This window comes from Esox lucius, chromosome 21 (genome assembly GCF_011004845.1).
Source record: "Esox lucius isolate fEsoLuc1 chromosome 21, fEsoLuc1.pri, whole genome shotgun sequence".
NCBI lineage: Eukaryota > Metazoa > Chordata > Actinopteri > Esociformes > Esocidae > Esox > Esox lucius.
The window spans coordinates 17,891,318-17,915,648 of NC_047589.1; the positions used below are offsets into that span (position 1 = coordinate 17,891,318).

Consider the following 24,331-nt stretch of genomic DNA (forward strand, 5'->3'; position numbering starts at 1 on the left):
AGTTGATTCTGTGCGTTACTTCTCAGGACGAGCCCACCACAGGCATGGACCCCCACTCACGTCGTTTCTTGTGGAACTCCATAATGAGTGTTATCCAGGATGACCGGGCAGTGGTCCTCACCTCACACAGTATGGAGGAATGCGAGGCTCTGTGTACACGACTAGCTATTATGGTCAATGGAACTTTCCAATGTCTGGGCACCATTCAGCATCTCAAATACAAGTAAGATATTCTTCCTTCAGATCAAGTGATGCAGGTGCGCAAACTATGTGGAGAACTTGCAGCTAGTGATGTTTGCGTGCAGCTTGATAGTTTGTCAGTGAGTAAGCTGAAAATCAGTATGGTCCGCAATAAGTCAGTCAGAAAGCAAACACAATCATGGGTGTCCGACAATCTGGTTTCTGAATTATCCTGTTATAAATTAATGCAGATTCATTAACCATCGTAAGTTGATGACCATCATGGGTTTTATGAGAGCACAGAGAGTTTTCTGCTGTGTAATTTCAATGGCCATAACTAGCTGTATGTCATCAATGTAGTTTATGCGCATCCAGTATCTAAATATATGTTTGTTCAGCAATGTATAATCTTGTTTGCAAGAACTATTCTCAGCATGGGCAACTGTGACTCATCTGACCATTATAATTATTAATAGAAGTATCTTTCCATTTATTTATTCCACTTATTTCATTAGGAACTCTTTGGTGGTCACCCATGACCTCCTGTTTCTTAGAGAAGGTCAGAGAACACAAAAATTAAATGAAACATCATTTGACCTTCATTAATTAGGCCATGGCTGTAGAAGTTGGATAATTGCAGAAGTTGGTTGAATTTTGGGATCACCAAGTCTCCAAAACTACAAATAAAATGTAAACTCCATACCAACATTCTATTTGGACATCTTTCCAGAAGATAGCCTCTACTCAACTCAAGGCATAAATCAGCTCATCCAAATAGCTTGCTGGCATTTACGAGATGTACAATATTTTTCTGTGAACAATTTTACTTCAATTATAGTTTAGATTTCTAATATTTTGTGTACAATCTAGCTGATGAGCCATAATTATTTCATAGTCTTTTTAGGTAATTTATATCAAAACCAATAATTCTGGAAGGCACTGAAGTTACCAAGGTTTAGGGTTAGTTTATTGTATATGTACATACAGTATCTCACAAAAGTGAGTACACTCCTCACATTTTTGTAAATATTTGATTATATTTTTTCATGTGACAACACTGAAGAAATGACACTTTGCTACAATGTAAAGTAGTGAGTGTACAGCTTGTATAACAGTGTAACTTTGCTGTCCCCTCAAAATAACACAACACACAGCCATTAATGTCTAAACTGATGGCAACAAAAATGAGTACACCCCTAAGTGAAAATTTCCAAATTGGACCCAAAGTGTCCATATTTTTTGTGGCCAACATTATTTTCCAGCACTGCCTTAAACCTCTTGGGCATGGAGTTCACCAGAGCTTCACAGGTTGCCACTGGAATCCTTTTCCACTCCTCCATGACGACATCACAGAGCTGGCGGATGTTAGAGACCTTGCGCTCCTCCACCTTCCATTTGAGGATGCCCCACAGATGCTTGGCCAGTCCATCATCTTTACCCTAGCAAGGCAGTGGTCTTCTTGAAGGTGTGTTTGGAGCTGCCCTGTGGCCCAGTCTCTGAAGGGAGGGGATCATGCTATGCTTCAGTATGTCACAGTACATGTTCGCATTCATGGTTTCCTCAATGAACTATAGCTCCCCAGTGCCGGCAGCAATCATGCAGTCCCAGACCATGACACCCCCACCAACATGCTTGACTGTAGGCAAGACAAGGTACTCCTCACCTGGTTGCCGCCACACAGAGTTGACACCATCTGAACCAAATACGTTCATCTTGGTTCCAGTAATCCATGTCCTTAGTCTGCTTGTCTTCAGCTAACTGTCTGCGGGCTTTCTTGTGCATCATCTTTAGAAGAGGCTTCCTTCTGGGACGACAGCCATGCAGACCTATTTGATGTGGCGTATGGTCTGAGCACTGACAAGCTACCCCCCACCCCTTCAACCTCTGCAGCAATGCTGGCAGCATTCATAAAGACTATTTCCCAAAGAAAACCTCTGGATATGACGCTGAGCATGTGCACTCAACATCTTTGTTCGACCACAGCGAGGCCTGTTCTGAGTGGAACCTGTCCTGTTAAACCGCTGTATGGTCTTGGCCACCATGCTGCAGCTCAGTTTCAGGGTCTTGGCAATCTTCTTATAGCCTAGGCCATCTTTATGTAGAGCAACAATTCTTTTTTTCAGGTCCTCAGATAGTTATTTGCCATGAGGTGCCATGTTGAACTTCCAGTGACCAGTATGAGGGAGTGTGAGAGCGATAACATCACATTTAACACACCTGCTCCCCATTCACACCTGAGACCTTGTAACACTAACAAGTCACATGACACCGGGGAGGGAAAATGGCTAATTGGGCCCAATTTGGACATTTTCACTTAGGGTTGTACTCAACTTTTGTTGCCAGCAGTTTAGACATTAATGGCTGTGTGTTGTGTTATTTTGAGGGGACAGCAAATGTACACTGTTATACAAGCTAAACACTCTAATTTCTTCAGTGTTGTCACATGAAAAGATAGAATAAAATATTTGCAAATATCTGAGAGGTGTACTCACTTTTGTGAGATACTGTAGATCCGAACACACATGTTAAAGCTTATTTGCACATAGTGTAAAATTGACATTTGCCTGAACCTGCTTAATCTGTACCCAGTGATCTACTATATTTGTAATCAGGCCTGCATCGAATTTAACTGTGTTTTCATAGGTTTGGTGACGGTTACTTGGTCACCATGAAGATCAAAGCTTCCACACCTGGTAATCCACCTGACCTGAACCCAGCAGAAGCCTTCATGGAAAGTACCTTCCCCGGCTGTGTCCAGAGGGAAAAACACTACAACACGCTACAGTATGAGATCTCCTCCTCCTCTCTGGCCAGGATTTTCCAGCTGGTCCTGGCCAACAAAGACTGCCTCAACATAGAGGACTACTCTGTCTCACAGACCACCCTCGACCAGGTAAACACTCACCTATGGTGCATTCCTAAAAGTTGACATTTAGTTTCTATTGTGCAATTCTTAGGTGGCCTTTTGTCAAGGAATATCTTTTAATTTGGGAGGGAAGTTTTTTATCCCAGTAATTCTCATATCACTTAGAAAGTCTAGCTAATCAGAAATGTTTACTGTGCCTCACAATATTAGCAATGACAGAAAATAAATAGGCAGCATCCTGAAAAGAAGCACCCTTGACATATGAACTGTTATTTATATGTTCTGTTTCTATTTGTTGTCTATCACAAGCAGCATTGTTGCATCAAGTGACTTTCTGAGTATGTGTAAATGTAATTAACAATTCAAGATGATTCTTTAATCATGATGATTTTCTACATATTTCTCAATACAATATACTAGGGAAACAACCCACATTCCTAAAAGTCATTCATCTTGTATGTAGTGTATTTTTTCTTTATGCTGTCTATGCATGATTATAGGTTAAGTGGTAGAAACATGCAACGCTATTATTATCTAAGTGTTTAGGTTAGCTCTTTACTGTGTTTGTTCTCTGGTGTGTCTGTTTATTTTCTCTCCAGGTGTTTGTGAATTTTGCCAAGCAGCAGTCAGGAGAGGAGGACAACATTGTGCTGCATCCGCGGGCTGCTGGGGCTCGCAGAAAAGAAATCAAGGTCACACCTCTAAGTTGTCTGGGAAAATGAAATGTCCCTTCCCACATAATCTCACACAGACACAGACAAACACAACCCAGAGGATCCAGGAAGAAAGAGCTGAAAGAGAAATCGTACTGTAAGCAATTCCATGCATAGTGCATTTCTGCAAGAAAATTCTAACGCTTAACTGTTACAAAAACAAATACCCTGTATCTGCTTTATGCTGTGATAATGCCAAGGAAGATGTTTGGCCTTTTTTTTTTAGAAGTTTATATAAGTTAAAAAGCAGGTTTTAATATTAACACTTTCATGTTATCAACTTTAACAAGACTTTTGATTAACTAAAATGTAGTGCAACGTAGATATGGACTGTAAAAATGCATCTGCTGCTATTGAATTCATATTTAAATAATGATGTGGTTTTGTAAGCCTATACAGTATGTCCTGTTTTAACTTTTTGCTTTCTCGTGTGGTTACAATTTTGAAAAACTTTGCATATGAAAGATACATAATTAGTTTGCAAGAGAGAATATTTTTACAAAAGATATCATGTGAATCTTGTCTGAGATAATCATTTCAAAATAAATATTTTATATAACACTGAATATTTTGGTAAAAACAAGTGACACTGAGCTGACGTCAGTACTAGTGTTTTAAATTATTATCATTATTTATTTGTCTATTTTACAAAGATAATTACATTTTCTAGGGGAGAGTGAGGTAATAGTAAGTTGTCCCACCCCCTGTATCTAGACAACTGTACACAATTTTAGTCAAGTGACGATATACTAAGGAAGAACCAATCATTTCTAACTGGCAGTGATGAAGAAAGGTGCATGGAAAAAGTGGTACCTATGTTTTTTGATGGTCAAAGTAAAATTGTTTTTACATGTAAGGTATAATGACTGTTATACTGACGCACAGTATCTTGAGCAAAACAAATTATGCAGAAGATACCGAACTAGTCTAAAGAAGGTTTGATTGCTTCTTTAATCAGCGCAACAGTTATCAGTGATGCACACAATATTGCAAAAGGGTTTTCTAATGATCAATTAGTCTTTTAAAATGATATACTTAGATTAGCAGACACGATGTGCCATTGGAACACCTGAGTAATGGTTGCTGATAATATGCCTCTATATGCCTATGTAGATATTCCATTGAAAATCGACCGTCCAGCTCCAGTAGTCATTTACAACATCGATTATATCTACACTGTATTTCTGATCAATTTGATGTTATTTTAATGGACACATGATAGCTTTTCATTAAAAAAAACATGTACATACCTAAGTGACTCCTGTGAGACTGACTTTCCCAATGATGAAGATATGGAATAGAGGTTATGCGTCGACCGTCAGTGTGTACCAAGAGCATTCTATCTAAGCATATTTTAAAATAGTGTTGCCCAACATAGAGGGATTTGGGAAGCCGTAACATATTCTGAAATTAAACAAGAAACTAAAGGAGAGAAAACATGTTAAATTTTTCTTAGAAATAATTAATAATTTGCAATTGTGTTTATTTAAAAAAAAAAAAACAGTATTGGTCAATTTACCCCCAGATGGCTCAACTAACCCATTGACTAAGATCAACTAACCCATTGACTGGATCGACTAACCCATTGACTGGATCGACTAACCCGTTGAGTAGGATCAACTAACCCGTTGACTAGGATCAGCTTACCCATTGACTAGGATCAACTAACCCATTGACTGGATCAACTATCCTTTTGACTAGGATCAACTAACCCACTTACTAGGATCAACTAACCCACTTACTAGGATCAACTAACCCACTTACTAGGATGAACTTACACGTTGACTAGGATCAACTAACCCACTTACTAGGATCAACTAACCCACTTACTAGGATGAACTTACACGTTGACTAGGATCAACTAACCCACTTACTAGGATCAACTAACCCACTTACTAGGATGAACTTACACGTTGACTAGGATCAACTAACCCATTGACTAGGATCAAATAACCCATTGACTAGGATCAACTATCCTTTTGACTAGGATCAACTAACCCATTGACTACCTTGGGGCAAGTTGAGCCACATGATCACTTATTTATTCAGAAATAATATTTTTTAGGCCCTTTGTCATTGGTGCATTCTTATTATTTATTCACCTGACAGGGCACTTCCTGAAATGAGGATAAATATGTTTAATTTCTGTCTCTTTTTCCCTTGTTTGGCTCAATTACCCCACTCTCCACCCAATGCATTCAGCAGCATAGTTTATCTGATTTATTTATGATATTTTGCATGTTTATGTTGTGTAAATTATGATTTATTTAATTTAAGGGCTGTTTGAAAATATGCCATGTAATTTCTGCCTGTTCCGGTGGGATACAGCTTTTGTCTTACTTTGTGATGTCTCAATCTTATTTAATCTTAGTTAATCTAATTGTAATAGACCAATGGCTTTTCATCTGAGATAAGAGGGTGGGCTCATCAGCCAAGTGGGGCTAAGCTTGTTCAGTGGATAGAGCACTGGACAAGACCCCAAATCCCAAAGCCTACTAAGTGAATAATATGTTGATGTGGCCTTGAGCAAGGCAACTGCAATTAATTGCATTGAATAAACAAACAAACACACACACACACACACACACTGATTTACAAGACACATAGCGATGATTTCAAAACAGAATTACAAAGACTATTTAGTTTCCTGTATTTACTCTGTAAGTTCTGAAAATAACAGTTAAACAGCAGCCAAAATAAATATTGTTACTGAAATCTAACTTAACAGATATTTTGTATCATTTTACATTCTAAGAAATTCTCAATAACCTATTACAAAATTATACAATAAATAATTATTCTTAGTTTCTAAAAATATTCACTGTTTAAAGAAATACAAAAAACAGGAACATTCAGTAGCTGCAATGTAACAGTCAGTCATCATTATCAGTTATCTGACCAATATCAATAACTCAGCAAAATAGCAGCGTTCCAATGACTGAACTACATTTTATCAATACAAAAAAGATCAGCGATTCATCAACAGTATCTTTGAGATGATACATTCTTTTCTGTGAATCCCCTCCAATAAATTCACAAAGCCAGGTCATATAAATGACCTATTTCCTACTCTCAAACCAATGGCATAGTTTATCATTGCATAGTTGTTGTTGAAAAAGGAATAGACCTTTCTTATGACAGGCTCTAGATTAAGATAAAGGGTCATCTTGCTGACTGAAACACAGCGACCAACCCTGGCTTTCAGCCAGCCTCCAATACTCCTCCAGTCAGGGTGGGTAAACCTTGTAGATTGGTCAGAGAAGGAGCGGTATGATTGGCATACGCAGGTGTGGGTAGTCTTTGAACTCCCTGGTGTAGGCCTTGTGCTTTCCTTTGGCCCAGATGGTCATCTGGATGAAACCTAAGAAGGTAAACAAGGCCACTGTGGAGGGAGGAATAGTCAAAGATGTGTTACACCTTAGTGGCAACAGATGTGTAAAATGTTCCGCCATTCATTACACATGGAAAATAAACATTTACTGTAACTAGGTACAACCTAGTGCAATGAATCAACTTACCTGGTAGACACTGGGTCATGACTGAAAAACCCACCCAGGCTCCTATCTACATAAATAAAGATATGTTGTGGCTCCATTTACAGTTCCATAAACCACAACTTTACTGTCACACCAAATAGCAATAGCATTCAGCCTTACCTCATATGTATAATTCGGGCAGGACACAAATATGAAGAGCCATGTGAATGGGTTTTTTGTCGGGCAAGGGAACTTTCTGCACTTGGGCCCACCTTCTGCCTTTAGGTTATTCAGGGCCACATGAACTGAGAAATTGCCTGCCTCACAGAGCTGCAGTCAACACACAAACACTGAACAGGTTTGCACGTTTCAAAGTCACCTATAATAATAATAATGTCTCATGCCTGTAATCTCCTTGGGTGCTTTCATACCAATACATACCACAAACATGGCCAGTGCACAGTTCACTTGCAAGTCCCCATACACTATGGAGGGACATAGGAATTGGTTACAAAAATCAATAGTTATTTTGCTCTGCAGTCCCTGACAGATATTATTACTACATCCCTGTTGCTGTATTAGTGAAAGTTAGGTCTGAGTAATAGAGAACTTACAGGGTGGTGTGTACAGTGGGTGGTTGATGTAGTAGGCCAACCATGCTGAGAAAGCCCAGTAATAGAAACAGTTCTGAGAGAAAGACAGGGAGATAAGTAAGACCATACTATCAATGTGCTAGTGTTGGTAGGCCTCGGCATGTAATACTCAAGGCCATAGTGAAAAAACAGTCTAAAGAAGACGTCCGTACCCTGACTATAGTCCTGAGAGGCATGGTACCATGTGAGAATCTGTGCACAAAGATAGTCTCAATCAACCTCTTGATGTAGTGGCAGGTATGACAGACACAAGCCAGTCTGACAGGGAAACACGGAAAGAGAGAAAGAGAGAGAGAGAGGGGAAGGGGTGGAGTAAAGACACAAACAGAAAACTGTTAAATGTGGATCTTACGTGAAAACAATACTTAGGTTTTTGGCAGTACTGGTGACTTACTTGACCACTGAGTAGGGGCTGGAGGTGAATGTATCCTGGTTTAAGTAGATATACGGAACTCGGAAATAGAACAGGAGGTATATAAACAGGGGACCAAGATACTCTGCTAGAAACACCTGTCAATCGAAGATAAGGGTGTATCAAAAAAGTAGAAAGTAAAATCTACAAACCATAAGAAGAACCAGGTTATGTGTACATAAGTGTGCAATGGGGGGGGGGGTAATTTGAATCTATAGTTGGCTATGTTTCTATCTCATACCATTGTCCAGCCGAACTGTGGACCTCGGTCCCTGAAGTATATGGTTGCTGTGGTTCCAACTGGAAGATTTTGTAATACATCTTCATCTTTAAGTGATTTTCCTTCTGAAATGATTCATAAGCAATTGTTAAATAAAATCACATTTGGTTTTCCTTCTATTTACACTAACCCAGAATATATTTTTTGTACAATTGTGATGGACCCTAAGAATAAGTTTTTCCATGGACTGATCCATTAGAACCAATTATCTTTTTTTACATTCTCTTGTACTTGCCGCTCAAGGTTACCATAGTCCTAACCTCTTTCTGTGAAGGAATAATTGAAAGTAAATTTAGTGTAAGCTCAATGGGGCAGAGAGTGACCCATTTAGAGACAGTAGCTTCCACTAAATTACACAGCATAACTGCATGCATTGGCTCTTCAGTAAGAAGCTATATTAGGAGGACATGCTAGTTTATAACCCAGCAATCTCATCTCTTAATGACATCAGGCACAACTGATAATATATTTTCTTGGTGTGTATTTAACTATAGGTAATGTCATGTATCATATTGCATACAACTACAGTGTGTAAAGTTGTACAAATGTATTTATTTGACAGAAGTTTTGCAGGATAAAAAAACTATTGAGATGTTGTTTTCACAAATATCCTGTGAAAGTCGAGTACAGCATCCCAGCAAAATTAACACTGGGCTTACAGTATGTCGTATCAATAAAAAAGGTAAGTATGAAAATAATTAAAATGAAATGTCAAGAAAGCTATTGGGATCTAGACCATTCAAGTTTTGAGTGAGGAACAGAAGCGTTCAATCTGCAGTGCCCTCGTAATTTTAACCCTTCTGTTCCTCACTCAAAACCTTCCTTTTTGACTTTTTTGGAAAGGAAATAAAAAGGTGCAGTGGTCTCTTAATTTCTTCCGGAGCTGTAGTAATAGTCATAGTAATAGAAACACATTCACTTACTGGGGTCAAGCTTGAGGTCCTGTCTTGCTGGATACAACTGTTGATCTGAAATACACACAAACACACAAGCACGTACACGCACATACACACAAACACACAAGCATGTACACGCACATACACACAAACACACAAGCACGTACATGCACATACACAGAAACACACAAGCATGTACACGCACATACACACAAACACACAAGTACGTACACGCACACACACACACAAACACACAAGCACGTACACGCACATACACACAAACACACAAGCACGAACAAGCACATACACACAAACACACAAGCACGTACACGCACACACACACAAACACACAAGCACGTACACGCACATACACACAAACAGCGTAAATTGTCTTTAGACCTGCAGATCCAAGCACACTAGACAATCAGTCTGCACACACATGAACAATTCTGAGTTCTGGATTAACAACGGTCAACAAACAGAATGGACAAGTTAGTGAAGGCCATCAACATATACATACATGACTTATGAAAAAGACTCTTGATTTCTCCTATTGTAGCATGGGGCTCCACCTGGAAATCCAGACCAATGGAAGTGAAATTCAGTGTGGATCTGGCAAGTACTTCAACGCCTTCAAAGGCATACGTTTAATTAACACAAATATCTATTTTTCATTTATATTGTCTTTTTGTCCTTATTTATTTATTACAGTTTTTTACAATCACTTTGGCACTAATTTCAGAACCTTGACGTCATTTTTCAAAACTCTGGACATAAAATTCAAAACGGCCATCACTTGTAACACAGGCTGTCCAATGTTCAAAACATTGCATTGTGCATTCATATCTTCAAAGAAATCTTGCACTTGCACAATCATTGGTTCAAAAAACTAATTTATTGTGAAATACCATTGAAACGTGTCTTTGTTCATACAATAATTAAATATTGTGGTACAAAATAGGTGACACATGTTTCATTATGACATGTTGGTACTACATGTAAATACATCTGTTTATTTACATGTAGTACTGCAGTAGTAGAGAGAATACTACAGACACAGTGGAATCATTGAACAAAATCTGAAATATATTGTTGAAAACAATACAGTACAATCACAGCATAAGTTTATTTGAATCAAAGCTAAATAATTAGCTACAAAATAGAAAAGAAAAGACTGTACTGTACAACATCAAATGTAGTGGTCCTCAACTTTGTCTTGTGGATTTGGCCACAGGTTCTCACCTACATCTATAGCCAAACATCATTGGACACACTTTGCTGTTGCTGCCGCTGTCTTGGTCCGTGGCCTTGTCCTCTACCACGTTCCCCCACCCCTCTGAAACGAGGCCCACGACCACCTCTCAGAAGGGGTGCTTGTCCGCTGCCGTTCCTTTGACCAACATGTCTTCCTCGTCTTCCTCGTCTTCCTCCCACCAGTGCTTGACCTCTATTGTGACCTGGATCACCTGCCGGCTCAGTGTTACGTATCACCATATTGTTACAAGTGGATCCCAATCAATTCTTTATTTACTCGTTCCACAATGTGAACTCAGTCATCAGTAACGTGTTGGCAGGATTGGACAAGCAATTAGAAGGGCCTGCATCCATACAGTGCAGTACTGTCAATACTGTAAATAGTCTGAAAAGGTGGTACATGGGACCATAGAAATGGTGTCTGATAAAGAATGATGATGAAGTATTACATCCATAGATAATGTAGTCTAATTGGTTCATGCTCCACGCTAATTTGTGACAATGAATCTCGTTATCTTGAAACTTTCATGATCTAAACATGGAATATTCTTTGTCTGTTTCCATACAACTATGCATTACGAGTAATGCAACAGTTACTTGTGATTTTGAGCAGTTGGATCAATTGGTAGTTGGATCATTGTAATGAAATGAATAGACACTCATCTGAAATGTAATGTGTGAATTGCCTTTTGAAATAGTAGTGCTTTGATGTTGTGTTGTGTCATATTGAACAGGTGATTTTTGTTAAATGAACAAATGATCTTAGTTTTATGTGTATTGTATCCATGCAATTGAAAAAAGTATTAAGAGTTTTGAAAAATTTGCATTTTGATCATTGGTTGTGAGTTTTGTGTCTATAGAGTTTTGAAAAATGAAGTCAAGGTTCTGAAATTAGTGCCAAAGTGATTGTAAAGTGTAGAAAACTGTAAATATTTTCAAGCCATTTAATTTGCTTCAGATTACATTCAGTTTGGGTTAGAAAAAGAAGGTTTAATAACGAAGGAAGAAGAATAGCCAATCAGGATTCTTCTATGGTGGTCATTGGGTAGCTGAGCAAGCATCAGGCTTTCAGGATCTATACAGAAGGCATTTACTGTTCAACTGTATCAGAGCAGTAAAATCAACAAATCTAAATTGAACTCAATATGGGTGGGACTGTTTTGGTGGAGGAAATGGACACATTATGACTTAACTAGCATTTTCTTTGTTTGAGCTCACTTTTGGAACTCGCTGACACTGGCCGCAGCTACAGCCAATGTTAGCAACATTTACTTTATCTAATTTGTCAACATCTTGTTAATTTGTCAACAAACTTGTTAATTTCAAAATATCATCATCTGGTAAATGCCACAGCCTTTTCTTTTTGCAGATGGCTTGCTTTTTGGGACCCTAACTTATGGATGGTGCCTTCCATAGTAACCAACGTTAAAAATGCCAAGACATGACAAATGCCTGGCCCCACACTGGGCATAAACCCCAAATTCTCTGATTTGCAAGACATGTGACTGCCTGCCAGCACTGTAAGAATTGTCATCTAGGACACATAATATGGGTCTTTACCATTTTATAAACAGCCTATCAACTGTACCAAAAAGCAGACTTGTGGTTGACCAATAGACCCATAACATGCATTTTATTGCTAGGGCAATCACCTGTTAAGTGAGTGCAGGTGAATTTCCAGAAGGGGCAGACAAATTCAATGCAACAGCGTTGCATGTCATGATCTCAGAATCTTAGCATGTAAGTACAGTATATGAGGTGATCATTTGGTGCCAGAACTTTACAGAAATCATCATTATAAATACAAGGAATCCAATAGGCAAATCATTGACTCTTTCATTCCTTCTATTTATATGCATTTACTCCAAATTCAGAGCTGAGACCGAATATCCAGAGTAAACTAATAGCTAAGGCTTTACCTTATCTAGAAAACACATCTGTTGCCTGGTCCTGCCATCCAGAATCTCCACCTGTGGGATAAAAACCTGGCAAGTTAATAAAACAACATATGAAATTGAGATTACGTAATGCCTTCAAGGGGACTGGAATTCTGAAAAGTCCCTGTTGTTCATCTGTTGCTGAAAACAAACCATCACAGCAGCTGGCCAGTTCTAGATCTGGGTGTGATTTCCAGCAGAAGAAGATAATGGCGGACATTAATCAGGAAGTGTCGGAGGGATGATGTGTTTATATTCTAGTATTGTGCCCTCCTCTGACTGAACAACCCTTTCCAGCTATAACACAGATTTCAGTTTCACTCAAGTAGCAGAATACAAAACATTCTAATGTATCATTTTTTCATCAAGCAATACACAGGCTATACTTAGCTTCTGTCTCTTAGCGTTGTGAATATTCAGTCATACCTTCACCACTGTCATGGACTACCATATTGAAGCATTTAGACTAATTGTCCAAACTGAAGTCAGGTGGCTTGCCTCTGATAGTCCATGCAGGCAGACTGGCTTTGGGTCAGCATGACCTTCATTATCTGACACCACTATTGATCACAGCATCCCAAAGGACCCCTTCAACCAAAAGCACCCTTCAGTCCTGTTTAAGTCTCTTTGCCCATTTCCTTAGATGACCTAAAAAAAAAAGAATTCCAAATTATAGGTTGAAGACGTTTCCTTTGATCGAGGGGGGACTTTGTGAACAATTCCAAGTCAGGAAGGATGCCTCATGTCAGGGGGAGGTTGCAGTGAAGGAAGGTCTTTTTTAGTCTTAATTAGCCTGTGTCAGGTGGTGATCTACAGCATGTACGCACCAAGGGGGCTGTCAGTGCACGGTTGCAATTTGCACTGAAAGCACTCGGTGGTACGTCCATAGTGTGGAGCTAAGCAGAGCTGTCGTATGCAAGAGGCTCTTTTACTGGATAGCGTAATATACTTCTAATGGATGCCCATAGATTTGCATAATGAATAGCTAAAAAAAAAAGGAGAAAGAGAGATGGAAGATGGGGGACAGAGAAAGTGTATTTGATCCAATCCTTGCTCCTGGCCTGTGACATGATGTGCTGTTAAGTTGCTATTTTATTACAGAATCTTGGACATAACCACCTGGTGTGCTGAATCACAAGAACATTTTCAGGGTTTTTCTGCCAACCTAAACTGCAATACGGGGGCATATGTTTGTCCTGCTGTGGGGGTGGGGGTTGTCAGTGTGGTGTTGTATTAAACAGTGTGTCATTAGGGCTCTGGTGCCCTTTGCAAATCTAATTATCGGAAATGTCTCTTCCCTCACAGGCAGACAAAAGGCATTGCAACAGAGGAAGACAGCGAGAGAGGAAGAGAGAGAAAGTTATTGACAGTGCAAAGTGGCATTACTGTCAAACTATAGAGCTGTGAGAAAGACAAACGTAGAAAATAAATAGCTGTTCTGTTAAATTCTCACATTGGAAAGACAGTTGAATTGAAGGCACTTGTAAATGGTATCACGCATGTGTTAAAAATAAAATCTGCTATACTTATTCACGTTGCCTTGTCTACACCAGACAGCTCCGGAAGAGATACTAAATACTGAAATTTGTCTATTCTCAGTTTAAAAGCTGACAGTCAACTCCGCTGACCAGACAATAACTGTTTTCAGGAGTAATCAATAAAAGCACTCAGTTGATTTACATGCTCTCCTTATTGACAGCCCCATGCCCCTGCCTCCCTGGAATACCAGCCCAGCCATTGCCCCCCCCCCCTAGCAACCAATATAGCCTGGCTAACCTCTCCCCCCATCCCCTGTTGCAAATACACTCTGATGTGTGAGGGACAAGGCCTTCTTAACACATGTTAAGTAATGGGCTTTTTATTTTCAGCTTTTCTTGATTCTGACTTTTTTTCCCATTCTTTTTTTTCCATGCTGAATGTGTGATTTTCAAGTCTCTCCACAAATATTTGATACACTGCCAATTTTGCAGGTTTTTACAAAGCATGTAGAGGTCTGTCATTTTTATCATAGGTACACTTCAAGAGACAGAATCTAAAACAAAAATCCAGAAAATCACATTGTACGATCTTTTTATAATTAATTTGCATTTTATTGCATGACATAAGTATTTGATCACCTACCAACCAGTAAGAATTCCAGCTCTCACAGACCCGTTAGTTTTTCTTTAAGAAGCCTGCCTGTTCTACACTCATTACCTGTATTAACTGCACCTGTTTGAACTTGTTACCTGTATAAAAGACACCTGTCCACACACTCAATCAAACAGACTCCAACCTCTCCACAATGGCCAAGACCAGAGAGCTTTGTAAGGAAATCAGGGATAAAATTGTAGACCTGCACAAGGCTGGGATGGGCTACAGGATAATAGGCAAGCAGATTGGTATGAAGGCAACAACTGTTGGCGCAATTATAAGAAAATGGAAGAAGTTCAAGATGACGGTCAATCTCCCTCGGTCTGGGGCTCCATGCAAGATCTCACCTCATGGAGCATCCAATGATCATGAGGAAGGTGAGGGATTACAGTCTCAAAGAAAACCATTAGTAACACACTACGCCGTCATGGATTAAAATCCTGCAGTGCACACAAGGTCACCCTGCTCAAGCCAGCACATGTCCAGGCCCTGTCTGATGTTTGCCAGTGACCATCTGGATGATCCAGAGGAGGAATGGGAGAAGGTCATGTGGTCTGATGAGACAAAAATAGAGCTTTTTGGTCTAAACTCCACTCACCGTGTTTGGAGGAAGAACAAGGATGAGTACAACCCCAAGAACACCATTCCAACCGTGAAGCATGGAGATGTCATTGGTTTATGTGAAACATGGCTAAAGCCTAATGAATTCACTGCCTTAAATGAGGCCTCTCCTCCTGGTTATACTAGTGATCATATCCCTCATGCATCCCGAAAAGGAGGGGGTGTTGCTAATTTTTATGAGAGTAAATATAAATTTACTCTCAAACATATCACTGAGTTTCATTCTTTTGAAGTTTTACTAATGAAAGTTAACCAGGCCGATAAATCGTTTTAAATAGCTACTATTTGTAGGCCCCCCGGGCCATACACAATGTTCCTCAATGAGTTTCCAGAATTCTTGTCTAACCTTGTAGTCATGGCAGATAGTATTCTAATTTTGGGCGATTTCAAAATGCATATGGAAAAGTCCAATGATCCTCTTCAAAAAGCCTTTGAAGCCATAATTGACTCAATGGGTTTTATCCAACATATATCAGGTCCAACACATTGCCAAAATCACACCTTAGTCCTGTCAAGAGAAATAGATATTGTAGATCTAATTATTTCTCCCCAAAATCCTGGATTATCAGATCACTGTCTTATTACATTTACCATTTAAACAAGAAATCCACTTGCTCCGGAAACAATGAGTTTCAAAAGCCATACTATAAATTCTCGGACTACAAATAAATTCCTTGATATTCTTACTAGTTCGCTCATTAACGACAGAGTAAATAAATCTGTAAATGATTGAATCGAGGATCTAAACTCAACACTGCGAAATACATTAGACACAGTTGCACCATTAAAAACAAAAGAAATACGCAACAAGAAACTTGCTCTCTGGTACACAGACAATACTAGAGCACTTAAACAAGCCTCCAGAAAATTGGAGCGAAAGTGGTGCTCCACCAAGTTGGAAGTATTCAGACTCTCCTGGATAGACAGTACACTACAATACCGAAAATCACTCACGTCTGCTTGATCAGCTTATTTCTCCAACCTGATTGAGGTGAACAAAAACAATCCCAAATTTCTCTTTGATACAGTTGCAAAGTTAACAAAAAAGCAAAGCTTAGCAAGTGAAGTGGGTCTTCACTTTAGTTGTAATGAATACATGAACTACTTTGATGAAAAGATCATCACCATTAGAAAACAAATAACTGACTCCTCCTTAAATAGTTATGGTCCTCAAAATCTCAGTTGTCCTAAAAATGTCCTGAACCTCCCTGACCAGATTCCAACAAAATTACTTAAGGAGCAATTTCCTGTGCTAGGTCAGCCAATGCTGAACATAATAAATTGTGCCCTTTCCTCCGGATGTGTACCAAACTCACAAAAAATGGTGGAAATTAAGCCTCTTCTAAAAAAAATCCAATCTGGATCCCGACATATTAAACAATTATAGGCCAACATCGAACCTCCCGTTCCTCTCAAAAATCTTAGAAAAATGTGTTTCCCAACAACTGAATGCCTTCCTAAAGACAAATAACATTTCTGAAATACTCCAGTCCTGTTTCAGATCCCATCATAGTACTGAGACTGCACTCTTGAAGGTAACAAATGACCTTCTAATGGCCTCAGACAAAGGTTCCGCCTCAGACCTGTTGCTTCTTGATCTTAGTGCTGCTTTTGACACTATTGATCACTCCCTTCTCTTAGAGAGACTGGAAACCCATATTGGGCTACGTGGACATGTTCGAACCTGGTTTAAATCTTATTTATCTGAAAGATATCAGTTTGTTAGTGTGGATGGCATATCATCTGACAAGTCAAAGGTATGCTTTGGGGTTCCTCAAGGCTCGGTTCTGGGCCCATTATTGTTCTCACTATATATGCTCACTCTGGGCGATGTAATCCGAAATCACAATGTAAACTTTCACTGTTACGCTGATGACACACAGTTATATATTTCAATGAAGCATGGAGAAGCCCCTAAATTAGCTACTTTGGAAGCATGCGTTTCAGATATTAGGAAGTGGATGACAGAGAATTTCTTCGTTGTTAGCAGATTTCACTGAGAACCTCGACAGCTGCATGGTCGTATCCCAAAAAACTGTAAAAAACCTTGGCGTTACCCTTGACCCTGAACTCTCCTTTGAAGAACATATGTCTCAAGAGTTGCTTATTTTCATCTTCCGAAACATTGCAAAAAATATAAACTTTCTATCAAAAACTGATGCAGAAAAATTAATCCATGCTTTTGGTACCTCTAGACTAGATTACTGCAATGCTCTTCTCTCTGGTTATCCAGACAAATTAATAAATAAACTTCAATTAGTGCTGCACACGGCTGCTAGAATCCTAACTTGAACAAAAAAATTGAAATTCTTTGGAGGGAGCTAAAAGGCTGTATTGCCCAGCGACAGCCCCGAAACCTGTAGGATCTGGAAAATCCTTACTCAGTGTGTGCAAACGTGGTCAAGAACTACAGGAAACATATGATCTCTGTAATTGCAAACAAAGGTTTCTGTACCAAATATTAAGTTCTGCTTTTCTGATGTATCAAATACTTATGTCATGCAATAAAATGCTAATTAATTATTTAAAAATCATACATTGTGATTTTCTGGATTTTTGTTTTAGAATCCGTCACTCACAGTTGAAGAGTACCTATGATAAAAATTACAGACTTCTACATGCTTTGTATATGGGAAAACCTGCAAAATCGGCAGTGTATCAAATACTTCTTCTCCCCACTGTATGTTCAATCCATTCAATCTAGGCTTTGCCTGGGACACTCAAGAACATTCACATATTTGTCCCGAAGAAACTCCATTGTTTTCTTGGCTGGGTGCATCACGTTTCTCTTGTGTTGAAAGATCTTTGTCCAATTCTTAGGTCCTGTTCATTGCTTTGTTAATCCTTCCCTCAATTCTGACCAGTTTCCCGGTCCCTGTTGTTGGGAAGCATCCCCAGAGCATAATGCTCCCACAGTGATGCTTCTCTGTAGGGATGGTATTAGCCAGGTGAAATTGTTTTCACCAGATCCAACACTTGGCATTCAGTTCTAATTGTTTGATTTTGGTCACATCGAATCAGAGAATCTTATCTCTCATGCCAACAGAGGGCATGCCCTATGCCTTTTACTCTCCCTCCTTTGTAGAGATACTTTGACCATTGGGTTCTTGGTCATTTCCCTCACCAAGACCCTTATTGCCCTGTTAATTAGCTACAGCCAGCTCTAATAGAGTCTTGGTGTAACGCTTCTAGTTGTGGTGTAGTGTTGGCAAGGAACCAGGCGCAGGCATATATCGCATTCGTGGGTTTAATAACCATACAAAACAAACCAAACACGAACAGAAAACTCTACAAACGACTGAATGAAATAAAAGTGCGCGACATGCGTCTTAACTGGCAATTTTCAGACAGTACAAACAAGCAACACTCACCGATAAACGAACAGACAATAACAGCAACAATGTGGGGAGCAGAGGGGAAACATTTAAACACATACAAACGATACAAATTGGGACCTGGTGTGAAAGATTGAAAACATTTGACAGTCCGGGATGTGTTCGTGTGATATGGGAACTTGAGAATATATGGCACGGTGGCGCTGCTGCTCACCGCACCATGACACTTGGTGGATCCAAACTTCTTCCATTTCACAATAATTGAGCGTCTGTGCTCCAGAGAATTATCAATGCTCAACAAAATTTGTTTCAACCTTCCATCAAGTCTATGCATTGAAACAATTCTTGTGGTCTAAGGTACAAGCAGCCTAATGTGGCTGCAACTCAATGTATAAAATATACAGTCAAGAAGCGTGGTCTAAAAGACTTGGTATGATTGTTGGTAGTACCAGAAACTCAGAAAGCACTGGTCAGGGATTTTCCGGCACAGAGACAGAAAGGACAATAATACTCAAATAAAAACTCTTTACAACAATGGTTTGCAGAAGAGGCACCTCACAACGCACATTGCATGAAACCGTAAAGCAGATGTAGGCAAATGGGGGTCCTACCCAAAACCTAATGTGTGCCTATTAAAGTGCCAGGTATGTTAATAAAAGGACATTTGGTGAAAATCTTTTCACAAATGGGTGGACACTTTCTTATTGTTAAAGAAACGTAATATACATTACACTGATTCTTCCAACATTCCGCTGCACAGTATTAACAAAGGAAAGCACAAATGAATACATAATGTCAGTTAAACAAAACCCTGCTATAATTTAAATGAACCCCAGACAAAAAATTTTTTTTTTAAAATATTACTAAAACATTAAAGGTGCTATACATAGGATTCTTAGAAATTAATAATTAATTAATTAAATAAATAAAAATGATCATTTGAATAATAATAATAATTTCAAATTAGAATGAATGTGTGAACATTAGAATTGTCTTTTGACAAATGGATTGAAACCCAACTGTTACTTTTTTATCTGGTAAGTCTCTAATCCAAGCAGCTATTATAAAAAAATGCAGTAGACATTACAATGGTGCTTCCATTATTCCCCTGCCCCACATTAGAAAACAAAAAAACTGAAATCAATACTTCATAGCAGTTGATAGTTACCCAAAAAAATAACCCCATAAACAACATTTTGTAAATAACATGTTTATGATGCAACACTGGATTCTTGAATATCAATTTTTTCTTGTAATTTTAAGAAATTACCGTAACATCTGTAGTTATAGTGGAATGATATGTCAAAGTATTACTATCCAAGTGTTGTTATAGGATATGATTTCCACTAATTAATTTCTCTGCCAAGATTCAACTGGGAATGCTGTTTTTATTTTTAAGGCTGTCTTGTTTTTTTTTTTTTCATGTTTAGTATATTGGATGATATTTTTATGGGACTTTTATGAAGCCATGAAATATGTTTTAAATAACAGAAAACATCTGTATGTGGGGAGAGGAAGGTTTGTTTGATTGTAGTATAATATTCCACTTTGGGGTGAAATCCCTTGTGTAGCACCTTTTTAAAGTGATAGTTCAGGAGTGCAGTAACTAGAAGTTTAAAGGAATGGTTAGAAAGTCTACTGGAACAATCATCATGCTAACTGTTCCTCAAGACTTTCAAGCATTCTGCTTATGCTAGTTAGTGTTGTCTTGTTAAATTATACTTTTAACTTCCTTCATAGTGGAGACATAAACATGGTATCTATAGGTTCATCTGACTCTGGGAAAGCAGATAAAATCTCAGATAAAATTAATAAAACTTAAGAAGCAACTAGGAATATTAGCTTGGGTTGTGCTAAAATTAGAGTAATATTTGCAGAACATAAACAAAACAAAGAATGAATGAATAAAGGTTAATTTGCTTTCACATTGTGGTCTTAATGAACACATTACAAAACAAATGCTTGGAGCTAGTGTTGTTGCTACATATACTTTGATGTTCTTGTTCATAAAAACATAAAAGAATTCATGCATTTTTATACGTCTAACTGCCTATTGGTGACCTATCCCATAACGGACGATTAGACACAGTGTACAAAAATGTTTAATAATATACATTACAGTTCTTCTGATGTTCCGCTGTGTAGCATAAAGAAAATAATAATAATAGAAAATGTCATTTATGATATACACATTTTAGGATGGCTAATGCTTATATTATTTTAAACTCATGCGGCAAAAAGTGAAAAATGAAAAACAATAATAACGGTGACTTAAGTACTGGATTCAGAAGTGTTGGTGATAAGAATGGTGAGCTTTTGCCCGGCATCGTTTTGAATAGATGTTATGGATGGCTTTGAGCATGGCCTCATGATGCACTCGGAAATGTATACCACCCTCTGTGATCGCGTGTATAGCAGTTCCCATAACAGGCTGTGTGCAGACAGTCAGGTTGCTCTTGATGGTACAGCAATAGACCCTGGGTCGCATGCCAAATGTATTTAGGGAGTAGAATCTCTGTTGCGCCCTCTTGGCAACACTGCTCGCTCATTCTACTGCAGCCCAATTGGAATGCATTGAGCAGTGTTCCATCCTTTGCTTCCTAAAGTCAACAATCATCTTTGTTTTGATAAAATTGAGGGAGAAGTGCCGGGTTGGCATTCCTTCTCGACATTGGTTGACCCTTTGTAGGTTATCTGGTCTACAACCATGGTATCGTCCACAAACCTGATGATGGAGTTTGTGTTGTTCAGAGTGTACACAGGGAGTAAAGCAGAGGGCAGGACACACCCCTGTGGGGGCGCTAGTATTAAGTCCAATAACCAGTTGCACAGGGTGGTGTCACGACCCAGTGGGTGATGAGTATGAGTGTTTGCCAGCCACTATGGAGCTCCAAGCTTCTTGTGGAGGTGGGGGAAGTTGAGTCAGATCTTTCAACTCAAAGCACAAAGTTCTTTGCAGCCAAACACAATCTGTCAGCATTCACTCACACAGCTAGCATATTTCAGAAAATATTATGCTTTTTGAAGCTTGCAAAAAAAGATGAAGATACACTAACTAACTCAACGGAACTTAATATGTAATGCCTGCTTGCAACAAAAAGTATTCAAAATAAGTCTGCCAAGTTACTACTTACATGGATGGGCTAGTGTTTTCCTAAATTAGTTTGAATTCATCTTGATAGAGCAATGAAATGGGGTAACGGTTGACTGGTGGTACCACTGCTGTTTATTTATACAGTGTCCTGTAGAATTGTTGGCCCCTGTGGTCAAGGTGAGAAACAATATGCTGCTAAGCCGCCAAGTCGGGCCCTCCCATCCCCCTATGCCTGATGTGACACTTCTGGGGAAACTTTTTTATCTTTAATCCAGAGTAATTTACATATATTTTTGAATGCATTTATTACTTTTATAAATTTCTTTATATTTTATATGGGAGGAAAGGAAATGAACGAGTCAATTGGCAGCTGGGTTATTATAATAATAGAATTGAAGTTTAGCAAGACACATAACACCCCTACGTTGATATGTGCCATGGCATCTTCAGTGACCCTCCAAAAGATGGCGCCCTATTCAGGTCAATGTCCCCTGTATTACCCCAGGCCCTATGGCTTTGAAATGCGATCTTTAGACAAGAGGGAACCATGCCCCCAACTTGGCCTCCAAAACAACTTCCAGCAGCATATGTTCTTCCACCCAGGGAGCGACCAGGAAAGACCCTGCTAAGCAGTGGCAAAGCAGCAGTGGGACGTAGGCTGGCAGGCTGCTGTCCACAGTATAAATAAACTTTCTTAACCCTAATGACCGTTTGCTGACTTGAACATATTTCATTGTGTGTTCTCCTATGATCAACTTTCCAAACATACCTTAGGATCTCTCGTTAACACTGAGTAGCTCTAAGAAAATTGGGTAATGCCAAGGGAGGGATATTAAATTTGGATGAATGACAAACCTCTTGCTGAAGTACTGAATTATAAAGAAATCATACACTTTTTTTATGATTTGACCAAAGAGAGAAGTATAGTTAGCCTAGCAAACGTGACATTGGGACCGTTACTCCGCTTGCATGACAGCAGCAAAATGATCCCCCACAACAAAGAGAGCAAAAGCGTATAACCTAAACAGTAACTAATATTAATTTGACACAAGAGTAGAGTTCTTACTTTGTTACTTATTTACACAATCATAAACAAATAGGTAGGACAACATTTTCAAAATAACAGGAATTATCCATTACCTCCACATAAGCTCTTTTCCCCCCAATAAGGCCACCAAACAAGGTGTTATTGGAGACATTTTGCGGGTGGATTATGAAACAATATTTACAATGTTACCCTATTAACTGTTTCCATTATGAGGACTATCCATTTGACGTAGTTAACGTTCTGTTTCAATGTAATAAAACTTAATGATGGGCCTGTAAAAGCTAATCGTATTACTTGATAGTCTTAGTATCTATTAACAGACAAATCTTCTATGGCCCAATAGGACATCTGAATTTAGACTGTGTAGTGGGTAGCTGCTCTTACCATAGCACAGGTGAGCTATATATCATCTATATAGGTTCACATTTATTGGCATGTCTTCTGTTTTATGAAGACAGTGAATAGGATAACATTGTTATGCAGTTAGCTGCCTCCCTAGTTAATGGATTTTGCATATCACAGTCTATTAATAATAATAGAAAAGCTATTTTCCACCTGATTGCAACACTATGTCAGAAATGTGTTTAAAACAGATTTTAAAATCAAACTTTAGGCTGTTATTAAGAATCTCTATGCGCTGGTTGTGTAGACAAAGATTAAGCTTAGTCCTGAACTAAAAAATGAAGCTCAATTGAGATTTCTATTGATCCTATTTTTTTTTGTCCAGGACTAGGCTTAATCTGTATTAGCGAAAACTGACCTATATGTTTAAGTACTCATTAAAACTCCTGTCTTACCTCAAAGAAGGTGGTTCTGCTCATATTGCAGGTTTATAGTGTCCTCCCGTTTTCCGTAATATAAGTGCTCCTTACACAATCACACAGACAACTCTCACAAACACAGGAGCAGCTCTTTCATTCCCAGTGACAATTCCAGCACTGCCCCCCCTACATCTCTCTTTCTGCCTTCACTGCTCATCTGAGAGTAGCACCGCAGGCACTCCAGAAACCCAAAGCTCTCACTTTCGCTCTTCCCCCCCTTCTCATCCCACACTGCTACTGGGGAAGCCCTTGGCAGAGTCCAGGCTGGCTAAAATAGAAAATGGTCTCTCAAAATTATGGTCAGGAATGTATCTGCATATTTGCATATTATTTGTACTTAGCCAGCTGTGGGGAAGATAAAGAGAGATCGACTGACAGCCATGTGTACACACACACACACACACACATACTCTCTCTCTCTCTCTCTCTCACACACAAACACACACAGGGCTCAGAAAGCAGTTCGGCAGGATTTTATACACAAAGGTACAAATAGTACAAATACAAAATACTCTAAAGATCAGTGTTTTTTTAAATTAAACAATGTAATGCATTTTGTAATGTGAATTTATAATTTGTACGGTATTAGTGAACCAAAAAATATACAAACAT

General features: G+C 38.8%; 2 protein-coding genes across 10 annotated transcripts in view; one reads left to right on the top strand and one right to left on the bottom strand.

Annotated features, from left to right (window-relative positions):
* The window catches only part of abca4a (ATP-binding cassette, sub-family A (ABC1), member 4a), a 36,597-nt gene extending 31,761 nt beyond the window's left edge, over positions 1-4,836 (top strand). For 4 of the 6 annotated variants that reach the window (XM_034289449.1, XM_029116421.2, XM_034289450.1 and 1 more), the window contains 3 exons: positions 27-223; positions 2,824-3,073; positions 3,646-4,836. In XM_034289449.1, the coding sequence (XP_034145340.1) occupies positions 27-223; positions 2,824-3,073; positions 3,646-3,768 (570 nt within the window). In that variant the 3' untranslated portion in view covers positions 3,769-4,836. Of the gene's footprint in view, positions 1-26; positions 224-2,823; positions 3,074-3,645 lie in introns of those variants that run through there. The other 2 variants (XR_004575099.1, XM_034289451.1) reach the window with 2 other exon arrangements.
* A 1,579-nt stretch (positions 4,837-6,415) lies between these two features.
* LOC105022597 (very-long-chain enoyl-CoA reductase) lies at positions 6,416-23,937 on the bottom strand. Of its 4 annotated transcripts, XM_010891154.4 has the most exons (14): positions 23,696-23,937; positions 20,876-20,893; positions 19,488-19,508; positions 12,650-12,700; positions 9,997-10,048; positions 9,504-9,548; positions 8,542-8,645; positions 8,283-8,398; positions 8,041-8,146; positions 7,850-7,922; positions 7,677-7,720; positions 7,416-7,565; positions 7,278-7,323; positions 6,416-7,141 (listed from the first exon to the last, which is right to left on the bottom strand). In XM_010891154.4, the coding sequence occupies exons 1-14, from the start codon at positions 23,717-23,719 to the stop codon at positions 7,014-7,016; spliced, it is 978 nt and encodes a 325-aa protein (XP_010889456.1). In that variant the 5' UTR covers positions 23,720-23,937; the 3' UTR covers positions 6,416-7,013. The 4 variants fall into 4 exon arrangements, with proteins under 4 accessions (XP_010889456.1, XP_019897202.1, XP_019897203.1 ...); XM_020041643.3 differs by lacking the exons at positions 9,997-10,048; positions 19,488-19,508; positions 20,876-20,893 and adding an exon at positions 8,816-8,846; XM_010891155.4 differs by lacking the exons at positions 19,488-19,508; positions 20,876-20,893 and having other exon boundaries at positions 6,418-7,141.
* Between the last annotated feature and the right edge of the window lie 394 nt (positions 23,938-24,331).